Source organism: Lethenteron reissneri, chromosome 54 (assembly GCF_015708825.2).
Source record: "Lethenteron reissneri isolate LAM-NWPU_2019-01 chromosome 54, ASM1570882v1, whole genome shotgun sequence".
Classification (NCBI taxonomy): domain Eukaryota; kingdom Metazoa; phylum Chordata; class Hyperoartia; order Petromyzontiformes; family Petromyzontidae; genus Lethenteron; species Lethenteron reissneri.
In genome coordinates this window covers 9,955,400-9,971,194 of record NC_083832.1, presented here as the reverse complement: position 1 = coordinate 9,971,194, position 15,795 = coordinate 9,955,400, and the positions used below count along the sequence as shown (strand labels likewise).

Below are 15,795 nucleotides of genomic sequence, written 5' to 3'. Positions count from 1 at the left end.
TATACAGCAGGCGTCAGGATTCGGGATCGAACCCACGACCTCCTGTATACCAGGCGAGGTAGTTAACGTCTCTCCCACCGCGGCACCGGGGTCTGTAAAAGCGAAACAACACCCCCTCGACGACGTGGGAATCGCGTTTTTTACGCAGAGCAGCGTCCCACCCACCACTCCCCACCGCCACCGCTCCACGTCGCTCGCAATCATTGTGCGGTAAATAGCGCGGCATCGGCACAATCGGCACGCGCGTGGCTTGGGACCGCGACGCACTCGCGCGTGCGTCTGGGAGAGGAAGCGTTAACAATGGACCCTGGGCTCCAAATGTCTTTCTGCTTTTTACGTTTTCGCTCGCAAAGATCATATCGCCGTTTCCAACCCCTCGCGTTTATACATTATTTATAGCCTAATCAGATTGACGCTATAATGTGTCGGGAGCATGGGAAAGGCAATAAAGCGGCCGTTTATAAAGGAAACCGGTGGTATATAAATTTTAAAAACCGAACAGCGGCAGCTTTAAAAGTTGTCACACAAAGCTATCATCTGTTCATTAAGGAATTATAATAATTATACAGCAGTGTGAATTGTGAGGCTGAAATGTTGGCAACACGTTCCTTGTACACTTAAGTCCATCTTGAGGGCATTTGACCAATTATACCACGCTGGCCAGACATCATGCAAGAGGCAGAGTTTCATGCAGTTGGCTGAGATTGCCATCGAATTGTAACGATTTAATAATGGATGATACGTGTATGGAAACCCTCTGGTAACAATATTTTTACAAATATGATTCAGGGGGGTTTATAGGGATGTCGGACAAGTCGGACATCAACTTAAATATTTTGGAATCATTTGCTTTCGACTGGCCGAAAGTGTTTTCCCTCCACGTTTAGAAACACGCGTTTAGAGTCTCTAGCTGCTCTATATTTCAACACGATAAGCCACTTCGTCGAGCTATCATTAGTGGCCAGGTCGCTGCTGAGAAATAGCTGCATAGTCCAGTGGGCCTTGCCTGGTAAAATAAAAAAAATAGCAAACGAAAATAGTTACTTGCATCTGTGCACCAATACAAAAGCATCACCAAAGAACACAATTCGAATGGCAAGGCCTCCACCAATAGGAAAGGGTGTGACTGTTTTTCTCTCTCTCTCAAGAGAGAGAAGCATTGTGGACAAATTCAGCGAGTGGTGTTATTGGCGTACCTTGACCCACTCTTTCTTCTCAGCTTCTGATCTGTAACAAGAAATAGAACGATGAAGTCACAATAAAGCAAACGAAGAAATGAGCAAGCCCAGTCTCGTCTCACTACAGCAGGGATGGCCAACCCGTTACAGACGAAGAGCTAAACAGTGCCCATGAGTTCGACACAGAGCAAAGTGCGTGTATATATTGACAGTTTTCAGCACAGCACGGGAGTCATTCACTATTCTTTGCTACTACTACTGTGATAGCGCGTTCTACTTTACATTGTGGATTAAAGAGCCACATGCAGGTCAGAAGACGCAGGTTGGGCCACTGCTGCACTCACCAAAGTGCTCTACAATGCACTGGGATTACTGAAGCCACAGCTGATTTAATGTAATTTTTTACACGCTTTGTTAAGCATCACCTGGTTAAAGAACGGAACCTAAATTTACACGTTTTCATCCAGGAAATGTAAAATTTCTTCTGGCAGTTTTTTTTTTATTCACACAGTACTAGTTGGCTGTGTCAGGTGCTGGCGGGTTTAACGACACATTTATATATTTACGCGATCTAACCCAAAACACCTCTATTATGGATCATATTGGTCGTGAAAGCCTACGTGTTAAACTAAAACAATAATAAGTATACAGCAAAACCCCTCTGAACGACCACCCCTGTTAACAGCTTACGACGTGCCTCCACAGAGCCCAATGTCTTCGCTTACCGACCATTCCCCCTGCTAACGACGGGATTATGACGAGCACGTGACCGCCAATGTCGGCCAAACGGCGAGCTCCAAAATGGTCTGACCAGGCCTCGGCCAATCAGCGACCTCCATTCACGAGTGTTGAGCATTGTTTACATTCGATGCTATCGGAACGAATAAAGCCTTAAACATGTATTTCCTATACTCACTTTAACAACCAAATCATTTCACGACCTGTTTCGTGGAACCAATTACCGTCGTTAAGAGGGGTGCTACTGTATTGTTAAAATAGTTTCTATGGGAATTACAATCAATCCCACAAACAAGTTGGCGAATAAACCTTCAGCACAGGCTTGGTGAAGGGAGCTAAGCAGGGCGGCACTAGTTCGCGTATAATCACTCGCCACTGATGTTGGCCATGGCCAGGATTGAAACTCAAATCGCTGGCGTTTAGAGTCCAATGCTCCCGCCATATTCAAGTTTAAAATCTCGTGGCCGGGAATGAAACTGGCGTCGGGGGGTTCGTATGGCAGTGAGATATCTGCCGCTGCTCTGCCGCCCTTATCGTAATAACAACACCAATGCGGCGCATCGGCCTTCCTTCAGAGCACTTGCATTTGTCCCAATATGAAATCCTGCAGGACATCCTGCACTTCCGTAACAAGGTTCCCCACCAATCGCGACTTGGACCACTTCGGACCCAAGGGAGCAGCGCGCGGAGGCGTTGCGGTGGGATTTGCGTGGGAGGAAGTGATGGCCGGGAGGGGGTGGGCAAGTGAGAAGGAGGTTTGTGTGGGGGGTGGCTGGGAGGGAGGAAGGGAAGAGGAGATGGTGTGTGCGGAGGGGGAGGGGGGATGGTGCATGGGGTGAAGGAGGGAGGGAGGTTTGTGGGGTGGGATGGCGGGTGGGTGGGCGCGAGGAGTTACCGTGCTCGGATGACCAAGGCCCTCTGCTTCCCTGAGACGCTGAACGTGTACGGCTGCCCTTGGGACTCGACCTCCTGCAGCTGTTGGGCGGGAAGAGCGCGTCGCGTGTCAGCACGCACCGCGCCGCGTGTCGGCACGCGTGCCGGAACGCACGCTGGGATGAGCCGGGGACTCGTTGTTTAGACACGCATCCTTTATTCAGGAACCACAAGACCGGGCGGCTGATGAGGTCAGAGACACTGAGCTAGCACCGTTGACATCCACGGTTTGAGTCCGGATTACGGATGCCAGTGGTTCAACGGGGTTCTCCAGTGGAGGGAGCTGATGATCTTTGCCCGGTTGCCGACGGCTGCACAAACACCGCTGTGTTGAATTTTTTTTTTTTTTTACTTGATTTGACAAAATGTAAGCACCGATCGCTACAAATATTGGTGCGATGTTACGAACATCTCTACACCAGGCTTTGAGGGTAAGTTCAGTTCCCCTGGTGTGGATAAGCGAGGTCACACTCAGGAAGTCGGTAAGCCACAGCCTTCTGCGGCTTACTGTTCTGACGCAGGCACCAATTCCTGACCAAAGAGACACCCAGTCCCAAGGGCTTGAACCCCCGGCCATGTCTCTATCAATAAAGTCATCAGCATCCTTAGAAACACCCAGCACCCCGACGGCTTGAGCCCAGAACCTAAGAGGTTGTTGCTCCATTATCCTGACATGAACATCGGCATCTGAAAGACGGCAGCCACAGCCCGTTGGGGCTTACAGCACAAAACCCCTCGGATGTGCGGTGCTCAAACAACGATGCAATTGAGCCGTCGCGGCCAGCAACACGAGTGGCAAAGACGCGTGGGGTTTGTGTGGAGGTGAATGGGGGGGGGGCTGGCGCTTGCAGCACCTGCATGCCGTCGATGTTGAGCCTCGTGCGCACGCTGAAACGCTGCTGCCCCATGAGTCGCAGCTTGGGCACGCAGTAGAGGAGCATGTTGTTGAACTGGGGTTGGAGGGGTAGGCGAACACACGCACACATAGAGCGCAAATTAAACGTTGTGTCTCTCGGCTTACATCTTGGATTTTTTTTGTTTGTTGCCATGCTCAGCTGCTGCTGCTGTGACAAAGGCCTCGCCAAGTTGCCACCGTTGCATCGTTTATTACATGTCGCTTGGTTAGAGAAGTGACGCAGTGATTAGCTGTGAACCCGCCAGCCTGACGATGATTATAATCATTCACGGCTAATATCAGTGGCGGATGCCACCGGAAACCAGGACTGGGCCCCTACCCCATGGCTTCACCAACTGAGCCAGTGCGTGAAGCTCAGCCAGACGTATAACTCATTGTTAATAATGTCTGAGGCTCAACGAGCCTGAGGAAGGCAAGTTCAGAATGACCAGAGTTCAGTGCAAATTCATGAACATTCGAGAGTCAGACTAAGGCACCTATAGAATCTATTTTTCCATTGTTCAACCAATCTGCACCGGAGCTATCCCATGTCAGCTTGGTGCAGCTTAGGAGGTGCCAGGTTGTTTTCACACTGCAGAAGCTGAGCTGTGCCAATGGCACCAATGCTATAATCGCAAGTTTCGTTGGAAGGACAACAAACTAAACGCAGTGTAATCGCTGGTCTCACAAGCAATGAACCCGTAATTAGCCTCGTCAGTCAAGTTGATCACGGTTTGGTTTTGGCTTGGCACGGCAAATATCCTGTGAAAATGCCACCCGTACCGTCACAGTCCTGCGCTGGCTCAGCTCGGATGTGCCAGTGGAAAAGGGGTAAAATATTCCCAGGCAGGGTACATTGATGAAATTCAAGGCTCGGAGAGAGCGAGCGCAATCGGCGAAGCCACAGCCAGCACCTCAGAAGCCGCGTGGCGTTCAGAGCCAAGGCGGGTGTTTGTTGTGAAACGGTGACAGGCCTTGGCGTCACAGGCCCGGCCCCGGGGCTCCTACCAGGAACAGGTGCCTCTCCTGAGCGGTGCCGTTCTTCGCCGACAACTTGAGGATCTGGCCCTCCTTGATGAGCTCGTTAGACGGGTGGACGATGTCTTCCTCACCGTCCAGCATCTCGTACACCTCCAGCAGCTTGTGCATTTTCTCCTGCGTCGAACCAGGCACAAGACGGGAATCGGAATATTTGTTAAGACTGCAGGAGGGGGAATCCGATGAGCCGTCAAGCTCTTTTTTTTTTAGATGTCCAGTATGGTCGGGTCAGTCCAACAACAACAACAAATGACGACAGTTACTATAAATAATGTTTTCAATAAGTAAAGTTATGTTTTTATTTTGTATATACTTTTACATAACCTGTTACTTGGAGGAGCACGGGCAATTTGCTCCCAGCTAGCCGGGAATGGATCGGAAAGGTTGAATGATTGGCATTAACAAAATAAGAATCTGTAGCGAACAGAAAAATAACTTAAGTACAGTCGATATAGCAAGTTTTAGTTTTTCTTTATTACGCACTGCAATGCAACGTGCATTTGGAGTCTTATGGCTGCTATACATTTCCACATGGTAAGCCACTTCGTTGAGCTATCAATTGTGGCTTCTGAAAAAATTGCTACATAGCTCAGTGGGCCCTACATGGTAAAACAAATAAAAAGAGTTTGGATTTAGTGCATTCTTTAGTGGTCCATTAATACGTTGCATTGTATTCATTGGCAGGTCGCGTGTACAGTAGTAATATATGTACGTGTGTCGATAATTTCTTCGCACCGTATGTAGCCAACCGTGATAATCGAAAGGTACCGGGAAGAACAACAAAGCTCAACCCAAAAAGCAATTATAAAGAAATTCGTTTTCAATCTAGATTTAAAAGTACATAGCTCGAGTGTCTTTCTATTATCGTAAGGAAGAGCGTTCCAGAAGGCCGCCAAAGCACATCTGTGACCGTCTTCGATGGCCAGCCAAAGACCGCTGCTGCGAGGATGACCGGAGTTTCCGTGGAATGACCAGGAACATTCGTGGTGGATATTTTTAAAGTTCTTGATCGTGAATGCATTTATAAATGGTTCTCACCATTTTCCTGATGGCGGCATTGGAATGGTTTGCAGCTGTGGAGATGATTTCCAAGGATTCTGAAAATGGAAAAGTAAGACGATTACTCATTGGTGCATTATTTTGCAACACTTCAAAAAGGCGGTTTTGCTGAATCAGAAAAACAAACAAGGTCATCTTTCTTTGCAATGCACGTTTTAATTTGCTCACAGATATTAAAACGGTGATGATAATGGTTGCAATCGTTATGTTTCTACTTGTTTGCCTCATTTCCATCTTGGTCGATAGACTTTTACTCTTGTGGTATTTTCACATGTGTATAACATTACGTGACACAATTTTTGTTCTTGAGTACTGAGTGTTATTTTTTATTGCTTATGCCTAAGAAGTATAGAAAATGGCTATTATTCTCCACAAACTTTTGCTTTTGTGACCAGGACTTTATGTGAACGAAAAACACAAATGCACAGGTTTTCTCATTGAAAATAGGTAAATTTCAAATATCAATGTCCTGGTCACAAAAGCAAAGTTTGTGGGGAATAATAGCCATTTTTCATACTTTTCAGGCAGACACAATTAGGAAATAACACTTACTACCCAGGAACATGTTTTTGTTACACAGTGTCATTAAAGGAAAGTATTATTCCTATTATTAACGTTATTACTTAAACATTAATGGCAACTGTATTGAATGACAACCACAATCTCTAGAAAACAAATGATTGGGAACATGGCTCTCGTCGCTGTTTTGCGTTCGGTAGCCTAAAAAAAGCAGGGCCCAGACACCCATCGGGAGTTGAATGTCGATGGTGGCAAGAGGTCACTGGTGGGGCAATGAAATAAACAATTCGGTGCACAACTGACAGCGGCGTGCCAGACAGCGCTGGCGAAAGATGTCAGGGCTGGTCACGATCACAAGCGTCGCGCTGGGCAGAAAAAAATCGGTAAGGTTGAAGTTGACGAGAAATATGAAGACCGTTGCGATGACGCGGAGGGAAACCAGGACCCACGCGGGTACACGCGCAGACCGTTGGGGCAAGCACTGTTAGCGAGAACCTATTCAGGGCCTGTACGACGGTACGGTGCATCCGTCGATGGCACGTGGTAGGGCCAGGACCATGCACACAATCCTGACCTCTTTTGCCTCCTCAAACATCACGTTTACCACAACACTGCATCAGGGGATCTTTTCAGGCTAAGTTGACCTACTTGCGCTGGTCGCTTCATTTAACCCCATCACGTGAATTGTTTCCTCGTTGATTTAAAGCATAGTGACCTGTCTTCTCTCAATGTACACTGTGTTATTACACTCATTCTCATTCTTTGCACTGCTTACAAAATAAAAAAAGGTTCTTTTTTAATTCCCTGGTCAATCTTGTGCCGCTGTGGATTCTGCCACCACTTCATTTTGTTTTATCCGTCCCCAAATTATTTCGCAGTCGTGCTATCGACATCACGGTGAGTGGTGAGCATCCTGAGAACATGGTATCCCAGAACTAGTTCTGAAGTCGCTTCAAATAGACCTCTTTATAACACCGTTTGAACTCCCAGCAGACAAAACTGTGTTTCGCCGCGTGTCAAACGAACTCAATATTTTACTTTGCAGAGGAGGATTGCGTTAAAACACGCAACTATAAATATGACGACGCGACCCTTTGTGCGGTCGTCGGTGAACCAGCTGAGACCATGAACTCGTCACACGTGAGAAACCCGCGTTCACCGTGGGTGACTGCAAAGCCCAGATTTGAAGCCAAAATCTCAGTGGTGGCTGGCTTGGTGCCCTGGCATAGGATTAGCCTCTAAGCCACTCAGCCAACTCCTGTTTTTATTTACAACGAGTCTCCCTCCGCCTTCCGCGTGCAACTCTCCGTGAGCGGTCGAGCGAGCGGCTCGCCATCAGAAAGGGCGCGAGTATTAAATCCCCCGGTTGGGTGCCGATTCAGCTAATCATGCCTCCGAGGGTCGATAAGCCGAGCACCACTTGAGCGTGGAAGTTAACAGCGGTTGTCCTGTGCAGAGACTCGTTTCCGTCACAAGACCGTGGAACCTCCACCACTCGCTTCGGAAGGAGACGAACACTGCATCAATGCTCGTTTGCGTAGAAGATTACTTTGACCATTTGGAAAGTGCCGCCGCGCGACATGAGAGACGGGTGCCAGAAATAAGTGGCGCTACTTCGGCACAAGACAGAGGAAAGTGGAAACAAATGACAAAATGTGCGCTGGACACCTACGGGCTATCTGCCCGTGGATCATGATGATGATGATCTGGGTTTGCGCAAACAACAGACACGCGGCACGATGCCGCACGCACACGTGTGCGGCGAGCAAAAACGCGTGCAGATTCGCGCAGGACGCGTGCCGGGGCCAAAGGCGGGATGTGTGACGCTCACTCTCCGCGTCCTTGCGATCGACCGCGTCCTCGGGCAGCCGCTTGAGGTAGTCGCGCAGCAGCAGCTCGTACCGCGGGATCCTCTGCACCGGCTCCAGCATGTGGTGCTGCAGCGTCAGGTTGTGGCAGATGTCCCGCTTCTGTTTCATTCAAGGTGGGGGCGTGGCGGCGGGGGGAGGGGGAAAGATAAATGAACGAATGCAAATAATGAATATTGGCTCGGTGTGGTTTGCGGCGATTCACACGGTTGGGTGGGTTTGCCCCGTAGTGGGGCAAAGTGTGGGTACGTCCACGTCTCCCGGGACATTTGGCCAGCGTGGAAGAGTCGGGCAAAATACCCCTCGCGAGCAGCGGTGGCCCAACTGGCGTCTCCCGAGCTCTTTAAATCCACCACGTGTGGCTCTGTCGAAGGGGCATGACGTAGAACACACTGCTATCACAGGAGCAAAGAATAATTAAATGTCTCCCGTGCTGTGCCAACAAGTGTCAGTATATACACACTTAGATATACACACTCGGCTCTGTGCAGAACTCATGGGTACCTGTTGGCTTTTTGTCTCATTGTCTGTGATGGGTTGGCCACCCCTGCTCTAGAGGGGGGCCTCTCTAGAGCTCCCTATGGTGAAGGCCCTCCCGCCAGCGGCGGCGTGAGCGAGACACTGCAGGGTTGCACATTTCACCTTTTTTTTTAACAACAAAGAATCAGGGGAATTGGCTTTCATCAAACATTGATGGCTCTGAGCCCAAGGTGGAAATTCCACATCATTCTGGTGGGATGGCAGTGAAGAAAACTGGGGTGGGTGAACCCATCCGTGTGAGCCTCTTGGTGATATCCTCCTCAAATGTGTAGGTTTTGTATGTACATTGAACTCCTACATAGCCACCCGTGCTAATGGTGCTCATTGGAGGTTTTAATACTCGTATTCTTAGGTTTTTTCGGTAAAGTCACGTAGGTAAAAAATTAAAATTAATAAAACTTTCATTAATTTTTAATTTTTTACCTACGTGACTTTACCGAAAAAAACCTAAGAATATGAATCCTTGCAGTCACGAAAGCTTCAAATCTAGAAGTTTTAATACTCGGCCAGACAAGCTTTTGTGCCCGTTCACCTACAGCTTCGAGAGGTGACCAAGAGATATCAGCGCTGTCGTGAATTCTTGATTCGATCTGTGCAGAACTTTTTTTGAGTATTTCCCCCATCCCCCCCCGGTGGGGGCCAATCGGGTTCCCGTCACGCGTGCAGGACGCTCCCACACGAAAGCGCGGGGTGTGCTAAATTCATTTGAATCGGCCGAAACATTCCACACAAGGCAGATGTCCATGAGGATCTCTCGAAAATAGATGCCTGAACCACCAAGCCAGCAGCCACCCCCGAAAGCGCCACTTCACAGAGTTCATCTGGTTTCTTTTTAATTATTATTTTCCCACTCGAGAGAACAGACGGACTTGGCACGCTCTTGGAAGCCAGCAATAATAGCAAACACACGCTTTGAGCTCCCCTACATTTAAACAGACGGGCCCTCCGTTGGGTGTTCAACAGATGCTGCAAACTTAATAATTTTTTTACCTGTTTCTTCCATATTTATTATATACGCTGCCAAATCTCTCTCCGCCTGATGTTGATTTGTAAAAAAAAAAAAAGCTTTTGTCCGAAAAGACAATTATTTCATCATGGTACTGATGCGGTATGGAATGTATTTCCTGGATTATTATTTTTTTCAAAAGAGTCAAAGAGGCACTTCTATGGCTGTTGTCCACATCTTATCGAGTGAATGAATGCAACAACTTTTGGCAGGGCCGTCCTGAAAAAGAATCACGCAACTCAGCGAGGCTTTCCTTGCATAAACAATCACCGTGACAATATAACGCAACATTTTATCAATAACGAGCGTTTATACATGATGATGATGATGATACAGCACCTGTATCTCCTGGATGATGGCCTTGAACGGAGAAGACTTCTCCATCCACGTGTTGAGAAGGTCCATAGCTCGGTCAAAGTTCTTGACGTACTCCCCATACATCTTGAGGAAGGGAGCCAGCTTCTGCAGGACATCTCCGATGCGGGGATTCTCGTGCCTGTACAGCAGACGGGGAGGGTCAAACAAACGGACGTGCCTTGTAGAGACCGGCCCTGTCACGGGAATGAGGAATCTCCACCACTGGCTCAGGTCGGAGAGTGGAGGTGAATTGCCTGCCACGTTGCTCGCTTTGAGTGGAATTGAGAAAATCTGACCTGATGTTCGCAATTATTTATTATGCGCACGGATGGAGTCCTGCCTTGGATATAGAAAGATTCTCTATTTTATTTTCAAGAAGCCGCAGTGGTGTCATGGTGAAAACGCCGGCTCAGTTCTCACTCCCGACACGGCAGCTGAAACGATGGCGCGAGTTTCTTAAATCCCCACGCCCACTGCCACCTTTATCCACCCAGCAGTCTCAAGGTGTTCACGACAATTAAGTCGATCGGTAGGTCGCACACAGTGGGGTAAAGTGTGAGTACTCCCCAGTACGTTCAGCCAGTGTGGAAGAGTAAATACCACCCAGAGGGCCTTTCTATAGATTTCTCTGGTGGAAGCCCTTCTTACTAATTGGCTGTGTCGGGTGGTGGCGGCTTTAACGACACATTTATATTTACGCGATCTAATCTAAAAACCTCTATTATGGATGCCTCGTTACTTTTCAACACTTCACGCTTTCTGTTGCCCCCCACCCCCGCCCAGCTACGACCAGGCCTATCCCGACACCTCCTTGTCAAGCCCTCTTGTTCTGTTGCCAACAAAACCTCACCACAAAAACCCACTTCTTCATTTCAAACCATTATCATCCTGTGTACATTTTTGCAATCAATGTAAAGCACCTCGGTGATAGGCTCTATATACATCTTCATAGGATGAGCGGCTGAATTTCCATTGTGAACAACTTTGCAAGCAATGTTTAAGCAGACAAAACAATTCCCCTCCCATCCCCAGAGCCACTTAGGCAACACTGTGCTAAACGCTGATCAGTAATTTAGTTTTTTCCCTCCAAAGTAATTTGGGGTTTTATTTGTGTCGCAAAAAAAAAATAACAAAGCCAAGCAAAGCCTTGATGCGGATTAACCCCAAATTACAAAATCCCATCTGTACGCCCCGCTTCCGTGAGCACAAACGACATCAGATTCGACATTTATTTATAAACTGCTCCTCCTGCAGCTGCAGAGAACTGCGTGTTACACACCGCCAGCGGAAGCCACGTTCGCCGTCAGGAGGATTGGCGCAGGGGGCTATCCCCCTCCTCTCACTAATTACGCACACTGGGGGAAGGAGAGATTAATGAATAAAATAAGACTGTGGGGGCGCAAGCCAATTGATGGCATTTCAACCAAAAGAAAAGAGGCGTTATTTTTTACAGCAGGAATGCCATCATGGTGCGATGGGTCGCACGCTGGGGACGTGCAATCCACGATTTGCTGGTTTCATTCGACCTCCTGGCATGGTAGTTGACATGCGGGGTGAGTTTCTTGCATCTCTTCACCCTCTTCCAAGGTGTCCAAGCAGCAGGGTGGAGGGGGACCAAGAGGGGCACTTAAGAGCTCCGTCTAGCAGATGCCCTTCCGCCAGCAGTGTCGTGAGCATGCAATTGCAGGACTGCACCTTTACCTTTCTGCATCTATCTGCACTTCCGATTAGCTCGTTTCTGCGTCTGTCCACATGGTTGGCTAAATACGGCGTCGAAAGAAGTTCAACCTATGTACCTAACATATCCACGGAGAACCACGCGGATTGCAGGGGCAACTGTGAAAATAAACATGAAACTATTTTTCTTTATTTTACCAGGTAAGGGTCACTGAGCTATATAGCTCTTTTTCAGAATCGACTTGGCAACAAATGATAGCTCAATGAAGTGGCTTATCACGTGTAAATTTATAGCTGCCAAATGCTCTAAACGCGTGTTTCAAAATGTGGAGGGAAAAAACAGAGGACCCGGAAAAAAATACGTGACCATGGGAAGGACACGCAAATTCCAAATATACAGGCGTCAGGGTCGGGATCGAACCCACGACCTCCTGTGTACCAAGTGAGGTAGTTAACATCTCACCACTGTGTCGGATAACAGGATCCACCTAGAGCACCCCACGCATCGCGATAGATGCAAGGAACGTGACCGCGCGCGAGCGTAGACTCACCACTCCTGCATGCGTTTCTCAAGCTCGGGCAGCAGGAACTCCTGGTGGAACAAGTGAATCGTGGAGGTGTTTGAGAAGATGCCCGTCACCACGTCGGCCGGGAAGGCGCTCTTGATGCAAGACTCCTCGAGCAGTCGGGCGCAGAAGACCTGCTCGCAGGCAGGGCACGCGACGGAGAGACGCACACATGTACGTATGTACGTTGAACTTCTTTCGCACCGTACGTAGCCGGCCGCGCTAACTGGAGATGCGGCGGAAGGACAGCAAACTAAACACACAAAGCAGTTGTAAAGAAATGAACATTCAATCGAGATGATTTTAAAGTCCATAACTCCAGTGCCTTCCTAATATTGGAAGGAAGAGCGTTCCAGGCGGCCACAGAAGCGCGATGTGAAAGCGCGAGCGACGCGGTGAGCGTCTTAGTTCGATGGCTCGCCAAAACAGCCGCTCGCGAAACAGGGACCCTAGGGGTCATCGCCACGGTGATGAACACCTGCCAGATAAGCAAGTCGACATGACGTCAAGTTTATTTTGTTGAACCAGGTGGGACCTAAAGGAGAGCAGGACAGCCTCATTTGCAAGAGACCTGTGCCACCGAAACGACAGAAGCATACCCGCTAAAATAAAGGACAGCGATTAAGCAAGTAGAAATCAGCGAATGAACAACTGCGTCGTCGTACGAGAAATGGGAAATATTCTACGAATATGATTCGATGTGAAATTATCAATTATCCGTCGACTAGTGCGGGAGTCGACTCAGGAAGACTATTTCTTGCCTGTGCGCACGACTACGTCGTGTCTCGCCAAACGTTATCGTCACGTTCCCTGCGGAGAAGCCGTCTCCGCTCCACGCGGTTTTCGCTTTACGCGCCACTTTTCCAGGCAACGCGTCTGCAGCCGCGTCGAACCTTTCGTGGCGCGAGCCGCAGACGCTCTCGCGCCCAACGGCAGATCACGTTTTGAAAACACACGTCGGAGAACCGTGACCAGATCTCCGCCGCGCGTTTACTGTTTATTTCGAGTCGCTGCCACGAGATGACAAAGCGCCACGATAATTCCCTCGCAGCTGAGTTGTTGCGCCGCATCGCCAAGAGAGGCCCTCGTAAACCGGAGTCGCACACTTCGCCAACGAATCTGCGTTCGGGAATGTTGCCTTCAAGAGAATTATGACCGCGAAACCTGACTTATTCCAAACCCGCAGCGACAAGCAACGGTGCGACGCGGCTGCACATTGACTCATGGGATTTTACGACGTCGGTGCCACCGGTCATTGCCGCCCACCGAACGCTACCTTCCCTCTCAGATCCTGCATCTACAATGAGCTTGGGAGCAAAGGAGGGAGCGGGGCGGGGGTAAACCCAAACCGAACGTTTGAATCGGGACTTGAGCCACACGCTCTCTGTCCCCCTAAATGCCTTTGCTGTTCGACACGAGGGGTGGGGGGATGGGCGTGGATTCTTGCTCCCTTGACTTCACAAATATTTCCCATGCCCCCTGCGCTATCGTTGGGAGGTCGACACCCGAACTCCGAGGACTCCCCACACCCCCATCATATCGTCTCAGCATCTGGCTCGAGGTCTTTCCCGTTGGCCAACGATCTCCGGTGGCCAACCCCAGTGCATATTTCGTTACTGTGCACACACACGCACACTCACACACTCTCACACGGTCACCGATGAGCTACGAAGCTATTTTTCACAGAGGTCCAGCAAGGGGCGGGAAAGGATGTTACAACAACGAACAACACGAGACACACGAGAGCAGTGCGAAGAATAAGAAGGGTAAACACATCACCCAAACGAATGCAAATACAACTAAACCATCCACATCCTACCAGACATTGCCGACTGAGGTATGAACTTATCTTTCAAAAGTGACCTGGCCACAAATGAGAGCTCAACAAAAGGTCTATAGCAGCCAAATAAGTTTTCAACGCATTTTCGAAGTGTGGAGGGAAGAACCGAAGGACCCGGAGAAAAATCCACGTGACCACGGGGAGAACTTGCAAGCTCCGAATATACAGGCGTCAGTGCCGGTATCAAACCCACGACCACCTGTATACCTAGAAAGGTAGTTAACAACTCGCCATCGTGGCAGCAAAAAAGCCTACTGTATATGCCATCTGTTGTATAGACCAGGGACGTGCGGTCAGGGGAGGCAGGGGAGGCAGAGCCTCGCCTGTCATACTCCAATGAAAATAGCTGTTACGAAAAGTGTAAAAAAAAAGAATAATCAAATAAAATAAATATTAAGATTTTTCCACTGATCTGTGTTCTAAATGTCATTTCTGTACAATTCCAATCATTTTTATAGTAAAAATCGCCAAATTTGCGGAGCTCCGCTGCAAATACAGGAAGAGCCGAGAGGTGAGGCAGCGACGAGCTCAGCCTCCCCTCTGATTGCGCAACCCCTCAGTAACTGGATGGAGCCCGGGCAATAAGCGCGTGCCTGTTACTATCTCAGTGTGTCACCAACGTAATGTTTGTAGACCGCTTCATTACATGCTCCAGGTAACTTATTTCACGTATATGTCTCGTCATGAAACTGCAATGAAAAAGCACCAGGGGAGGCAGCTATCACATCTGCCTCACTGAGGGGGACGTGTCTAACACGCACCCCTCCGTGAGGCCACGCCCCCCTCAGTGTTTGAATCTGGCTCTGACACTAGCCAGTGCCTCCCCTGCCATTGACCTCACCGCACATCACTGGTATAGACACTAAGTTTTTATTTTCGTCTTCCGTAGATAGTGTGTTTCACAATTTGTTTCCAAACCAAAATGCTCCATCGAACACACAACTGGAATCCGTTAACGATATTTTTCTCATATACTGCTGCCACGTTGATGTGATCTCAAGGTAAAATCCTCGCGCACGCCCTGGGTGATATTGATCGGCCACTTCTGGGCCAAAGGCTTAAAGGCAAATGCTGCCTATATGCTTACATTCTTGTATGAATACCAAACGGAATTTGTCAAGCTGCTGCTTCAGTAAACTCATAGAGGAAATGAAGGCCAGTCAGTTGAAATGTCAAGATTTTCATTTTCATGACGGTGTATATATGTAACTCCTGTTATTAATTTTAATTTGCCAGTAATTTAGTTTTTTGCACAGTCGCTGAGCATTGGCTCAAAGGGTACAATGGTGGCAAGATGTTAACTACCTCGCCTGGTATACAGGAGGTCGTAGCTTCTATCCCAACCCTGACACCTGCTGTATATTTGGAGTTTGCATGTTCTCTCCGTGGTCGCGTGGATTTTGTTTCCGGGTCCTCCGTTTTTTCCCCTCCACATTTTTGAATCAACACGCGTTTAGAGTATTTGGCTGCTATAAATTTCCACACGATGATAAGCCAATTCGTTGTGCTATCATTTGTGGCCAGGTCGCTTCGGAAAAAAGAGCTACATAGCTCAGTGGGCCTTAGCTGGTAAAATGAAAA

The 15,795-nt window shown here is 48.6% G+C and overlaps 1 protein-coding gene across 2 annotated transcripts in view; it reads right to left on the bottom strand.

Moving 5' to 3' along the window:
* LOC133356390 (FYVE, RhoGEF and PH domain-containing protein 1-like) overlaps positions 1-15,795 on the bottom strand; it is a 118,425-nt gene that overhangs the window by 14,588 nt on the left and 88,042 nt on the right. For both annotated transcript variants that reach the window (XM_061573888.1, XM_061573890.1), the window contains exons 7-14: positions 12,360-12,508; positions 10,114-10,270; positions 8,192-8,330; positions 5,821-5,879; positions 4,753-4,899; positions 3,704-3,799; positions 2,812-2,891; positions 1,197-1,227 (exon numbers count right to left, since the gene is read on the bottom strand). In XM_061573888.1, coding sequence (XP_061429872.1) covers positions 1,197-1,227; positions 2,812-2,891; positions 3,704-3,799; positions 4,753-4,899; positions 5,821-5,879; positions 8,192-8,330; positions 10,114-10,270; positions 12,360-12,508 — 858 coding nt within the window. The remainder of the gene's footprint in view (positions 1-1,196; positions 1,228-2,811; positions 2,892-3,703; positions 3,800-4,752; positions 4,900-5,820; positions 5,880-8,191; positions 8,331-10,113; positions 10,271-12,359; positions 12,509-15,795) is intronic.